We start from the raw sequence: 6,000 nt of genomic DNA on the forward strand, positions 1-6,000 counted from the left end.
GTTTTTAGCCCAACCTCTAGATGTAATATTACAATATTAAGGACCAGAAACCCGTAAAAAGGAATGAATGCAATAGACAGTAGGTGGCAGCGGCACTGGCAAGGGGGAGGGGCGGAAACCCTAATCGCCTAGGAGGTAGAGGAGAACAAGTGGGGTAAGAGGATTCCAAACGCAATTTACAACATGACTATGATTTGGGTTTCTTGTATAAGTGATTATTATGTTTCTTGTATAAAGGACTATATACGATTTAATATGTTTTTTCTTTGGGGGGGGGGGGGGGGGGGGGAGGGGATTTTAGTGTGTCGTTATGGCCCGTCGATTGTGCTAATATGTTGTGTATCATTCAATACTACAAAATGTCCCCTGAAAGACATGGTTTTAATCTATATTAAGAGTTGAATGGTATATTTCCCATCATAACCTTCAAAAAAAATTATTCTTATTTTCCAATTTGTATGTGGTGGTTGTGCACATAATGAGATGATTTCCCTATCACTCTTATAACGATTTCATGATTGCACTCACACTCCAAGTGTACCTTCTATATTCCGTAGTATCACCCCTTACAACAAATATGCGATATCTTATGTTATAATGTTAACAATTCTTGAGAACCATATGACTCATAGAAGATTGAGGACATTTTGATCAGCCTAATTTTCAAAATGCAGGAACCATGATAACATAAGTGTTGGAGTGGCGTGTTCTCTTGAATTTTGTAGGATTAGAAAACCATGGGAATTTGGATGACGAGTCTTTGATGCTATAGGAAAAACAAAGAAATGTACCGAAAGGTTTGAGTGGATAGAGGTTTTCTTCCAAAATAGAAGACCAAAACAGTTCTTAGGAATATTTCCCAAGGTACCAATCCTACAAATCTGGTGGAGGAAGAGGAGGACGAGATGGACATGGCAACGTCGACAACGCCATAGTCCACGGAGCTCAAGCCGTGGGAGGAGTTTCAACGTGAGCTAGAGGAGGGGGAGCTCGAGGAGCACCTTGGTAAAGCACACGCCGAGCTCGCCGTCATCCACGCCGACCAAGAGGCGGTTGAGCAGCACCTTGCCGTTGAGGCATTCTTTGCGGGCTTCGGTAAGGGGCGTGAGCCCAACGCAATCCCCTCCGACAAGGAGGAGAGCCATAGTTGAGCTTAATTAAGTGACAGTTTAGGTTAATTTGAGTGCCTTGTGCAGACTTGTGATCTGGGAAGTTAAACTTGGAGGAAGGACTATGTGCCAAAAGTTCAAATTCTTAAAATTTAAGGAGTTAAATTCTCAAAGGTGGTTTGGGGAGCTAATCATATAAGGGCGGAAATAGTTTGCTTGGTTTTTCGAGTCTCAAACAAGAGCGTTGCTATATACTCTCCGTTCCTAAGTATTCGTCTTTCTAGATATTTCAACAAGTGACAACATACGAAGCAAAATAAGTGAATCTATACTCTAAAATATGTCTATATACATCCGTATATGATAGTCCATTTGAAATTAAAAAAAAACAAATATTTAGGAACGGAAGGAAGGAGTAGACAACAAGTTTATGGCCGACGCCTGCACGATCTGTGTCAAAGTCCACGCAATTAAGTGGTAGCTTAGGTTAATTAGAGTTAAAATACAAGGGGAGGTGCTAGGAGTACTGTGTCAAAGTCCACGCAAAGACTACACGACTCTGCTCACACTGCTCAGCTTAGAAGTTGATTGATGATACTAGCCGGTTGGCAGTCGACGGATTGGTCTTTGCTTGCCCAAGCAAAAACTCGATGTCGGCTCGCTATTGGCATCGACTTTTTCTTCTCTCGAAAACACTTCAAATAAAATTGCTTGTAATTTATGTACTACTATATTGTAAATGGCATCGGTATAATCGGCGTATGTGAGATGGGGTTCTAGCCTCTTGTCCGGTGCCCATTTGCACAATGCATTGCGACAGAATTTTCTTGGTAACTGACGTGACAATACAATATTTTCCTTGGAAGAAACGGAAAGTTAAAGAATTTGCAATTGCCATTTCCACCTGCAAATTGAGCTGCAAGCGCGCATCCTCTGCTTTCTTGCAAGAATTCAAGTCCCACCAACTGTAACAAGCACGCATCGAAAAAGAAGGCACGCTAAGCTAATGGGACGGCGGCATCCGCGGGCACTCCGGCCGTGGCAGCCCTGGCAGCGGCGCCGGCGGCGGCCCGAGCCCTCCGCGGCAGAGCGGGCACGTCCGGCGCTTCCGGAGCCACTTATCGACGTCGCAGCTCGCGTGGTAGAAGTGGCCGCAGGCCGGCACCACCCGCACCAGCTCGCCGGCCTCGCCCTCGCCGTACTCCGACAGGCAGATGGCGCACCGCTCCTCCTCTTGCTCTTCCTTCGCCTTCTCTTTCTCCTTCTCCTTCTTCCTGGCGGCCGCCTGCTTGTACGTCATGAGCGTGTCGTCGCCGAGGGCGGCCTCGACGTCGGCGTCGTGCACCGCGGCGCTCACCGTGGCGCCGGCCGTGTCGTCGCAGGCTCTGCCGGAGGCCGCGACGGCTAGAGCGACGATGATCACCGCCATGACGACCACCGCGGCGATCTGGAGGTGGAGTGCGACATCCGGGTCCATGCTCCTTGCCTCCTTGGCCAGTGCCAATGCCGGCGAACTACCGCTCCAGTCGAGCCTTTGTATAGGAGCTCCGGTCCAGAGCCTTCTCGGCCAAGTCAGGACGTAGTGTGAAAGAAAGGCAGGGGTTGAGCTTTCCCAGAATGTTTCCGCTGATTTCCGCCTTTCTTCTTCCACTCGACAATTCCCTTGCGGCTGTCTTGTTTCGCCACTCTGGTTTTGGACTTAATTCAATTGTCTTCTTCTTCACTCTTTTTTTCCCTTTTGAAAATGAATCAATGTGTGATTACGCCTAACTTGTATCCCTTTGCCATTCCTAATAGAATGAAATGAAAGAACGCGCAGTATTATCTCTCGTCATACGCCTGAGAAGACCTAGCCAGCCGCCGCCTACACAAAAAATTAGGGTTCCTCTGCCTCCCACCTCGTCTTCCTATGGCCTTAGGACCATTGAGGCGGAGTGGATCCCGGCCCTTGTCCATGAGAAGACTTCATTTTTAGATTTTTTTTCATAATTTGTTAGGGTCTGGGTTCGGCGACGGCGGCAAATTTGATAATTTTGACCTCGGGACGAAATCAATTCACAGAATGAACTGCCCGTGAAACTATTTCACGATCCTGACCCTTTTGTGTAGCGCCCGCCACACAGGCGCCACACACTACTGTGCAATGCCCAGCTCTGGGCGTTGCACGTCAGTCCACCGTGGCAGCCCTTGGGCCCGCACCCAGCAGTGCAGCGCCTCCGAACTAGGCGCCACACATGTAATGTGCAGCGCCTAGTGCTCGGGCGCTACACTGTGACTTAGATAGGGGCTGGCCCCCTCCCCCACTCCCCTCACCCCACACATCCCAACCCGAGCTTAGCCCCCTCTCCCCCTCTCTCCCCCCTCTCAAATCCTCTCCCAAATCTTGCAAATTTAAAGAATTTGTCTGTGGATTTCGAAGTCAAACCCCCCCTCAAGGTAATCTTCTCCGATCCCCTTGTTTTAATCCAAGTAATGCTAGTTTGGGGAAACCCTAGTTTTGTTTGGATCTAGAGATTTGCATGGAGATGTGAGATCTTTGTTTGCCAATTTCCTATAATTAGGCTTTGTTAGTATGTTAGGGTTATTCTTATGGGTGTTCTTATGTTGGTGCTAGGGTTATGGTTAGGGTTAGGGTTATTGTTAGGGTTATGGTTAGGGTTAGGGTTATGGTTAGGGTTAGGGTTGTTGTTTGATATATATTTTAGGGTTTGTATTCCGTGTTAATCCTTAACTTAGTACTCATGGAAGCAATGTTACGTTGTGTTGTTTGAATGCCTATAGGGATGGGAAGAACATGTGTGTTTGTTCATCATGGGGACAAAGATGCCTTCTTGAAAGGCAATATTGAACTGGAAACGGATGAGCTTGATATGGTGTTTGATAGTAGTCCTAGCTATGCGGAGCTCTTGCAACAAGTGAGGAAAGATTTGAATTGGATGGACCCTAGTGATATCATTGAGTTGGAGGGAAGGCATAATGTAGGTTTTGGAATGCACATCCGTTGGAAGACAATGCGTGTCAACTCGGAGCAACGTCGGGTTGCATACAAGGAAATGGTGGCCGATTCACTTGACAAGGCTCTTGAGTTATTTGCAACGAAGAAGGTTGATTCAAGTTTGCATTTGGACTTGAACCGGAAACCCTCCCCTTTGGTTGCTAGTAGCCCCCCACCCTTGAAGCGAGATGAAATTGTTGAACCTCTTTTGACCCAAGAAGTGAGGCCAACATTGAGCCCGTTTACAAACAACCAAGATGAAGCTTTGCAAGAGGAAAATGATGAGTATGCGGACGATGACAATGAAGTTGATCTCCATGACAACAATGTGGGTGATCTTGACAAATATCATTTGCAAGAGACAATGGACCATTCCATCCCTTTTCCCCGTGCATATGCATCGGATTCGGATGACGAAGTTCCTGATGAGGAGGGGTTCACGGTGAAGGATGTTGAAGCTTTCGAGAAGGTATTCGGTCGGGATCACAAGACACCATCGTTCAAGGATGTTAGTCTCGCGGATGAAGCCGTTGTGGATGGTGGCAAATCTATATCTCTTAGGGTTAGGCCAAGCTCTCACCGTGATTTGGGAGACGACAAGAACCGGATTTCTAAAGGGTCTAAGTTCGAAACCTTCTTGGAATTGAAGATGTGGCTCGACAACTACTCGGTTACGCATTATCGTCCACACAAGGTGGTGCACTCGGACGTCAATGTGCGCTGCACGGTTGCATGTGCATGTGAAGATGAAATATGTCCGTGAATTGTGCATGCAAGACCATGGAAAGGAGGTCCCACTTGGCACGTAGTGAGTTGTGTGCCAACTCACATGTGCCGAGGCAAAAGGGTGGATGGCAAGATTGTGTCCCAAGACCACAGACAACTCACGTCCGAGTTCATCGCTTACAGGCTCTCCAACTCAATATCCACACTTCCAACAATGAGCGTCCAACATGTCATTGACCTTGTGAAAGCCATATTTCATTACAAGGTGAAGTACGGCAAGGCATGGAAGGCGAAGCAAGCCGCATTTAAGATGTTGTATGGTACTTGGGAGGAAGCATACAACTGAATCCCTACGTTGTTGTTAGCCATGGCCGCCACAAACCCGGGCATGGTTCATGTGGTCGAGCCTCATGGGCACCAAACAACGGTTCATGAAGGAAGGAAAGTCCGAGTATTTGGCCGTGCATTTTGGGCGTTCGAGCAATGCATGAGGGCTTTCGAATACTGTAGGCCAGTCATCGCCATTGATGGCACGTTCTTGACCGGACAATACAAGGGCACCTTGTTGGTTGCGATAGCAAGTGATGCCAATAACCGGGTGTTGCCATTGGCATTTGCTTTGGTTGAGGCGGAGAACAATGACAACTGGGAGTGGTTTTTGCGTCTTTTGAGGACGAAGGTGTTACCCGCTCAAAGGGAAATCTGTGTCATATCGGATTGACATCAAGGAATTCTTAACGCGGTGGAGATTGACATTCCCGGGCATGCTCTGTTGCACCATCGATGATGCATGAGGCACTTTTGTTCAAACTTCTATAGGGCATGTGGCCTTAAGGAGTTGGCCGATAATCTTCAAGATTGTTGTCTCGCTTTCTTCGAGAAGCGGTTCGCCACTTTGTTGAACAAATTGCTCGCACACAAAAAACTTGATCCCGGGGGTCAAGACTTTATCAATAGGCACATTCAACACCGGAACAAGTGGGCACGTGCTTTTGATGAAGATGGCCAGAGATACGGTCAAATGACAAGCAATATGGCCGAATGCTTCAATAGGGTGCTCAAAGGTGCACGTGGATTACCCGTGACGGCAATAGTTCAATACACATTTGACAAGATGAATGCGTACTTTCTAAAGTACTCGATGGAAACTGATGCACAGATAGCGGGTGA

The 6,000-nt window shown here is 47.4% G+C and overlaps 1 protein-coding gene across 1 annotated transcript; it reads right to left on the reverse strand.

The window, feature by feature from the left end:
* Window positions 1-1,985: 1,985 nt before the first annotated feature.
* Window positions 1,986-2,753, reverse strand: LOC147972788 (uncharacterized). The gene has a single exon (XM_087523661.1). The coding sequence runs from the start codon at window positions 2,584-2,586 to the stop codon at window positions 2,113-2,115; it is 474 nt and encodes a 157-aa protein (XP_087379787.1). The 5' UTR covers window positions 2,587-2,753; the 3' UTR covers window positions 1,986-2,112.
* Window positions 2,754-6,000: the final 3,247 nt, after the last annotated feature.

The sequence above is a fragment of the Triticum urartu genome, chromosome 5A, assembly GCF_056163025.1.
Source record: "Triticum urartu cultivar PI428250 chromosome 5A, HENAU_Tu73, whole genome shotgun sequence".
Taxonomy (NCBI): domain Eukaryota; kingdom Viridiplantae; phylum Streptophyta; class Magnoliopsida; order Poales; family Poaceae; genus Triticum; species Triticum urartu.

Coding starts and splice junctions, on each gene's coding strand:
- LOC147972788 (XM_087523661.1), bottom strand. CDS start 2,586: ATGGACCCGGATGTCGCACTCCACCTCCAGATCGCCGCGGTGGTCGTC.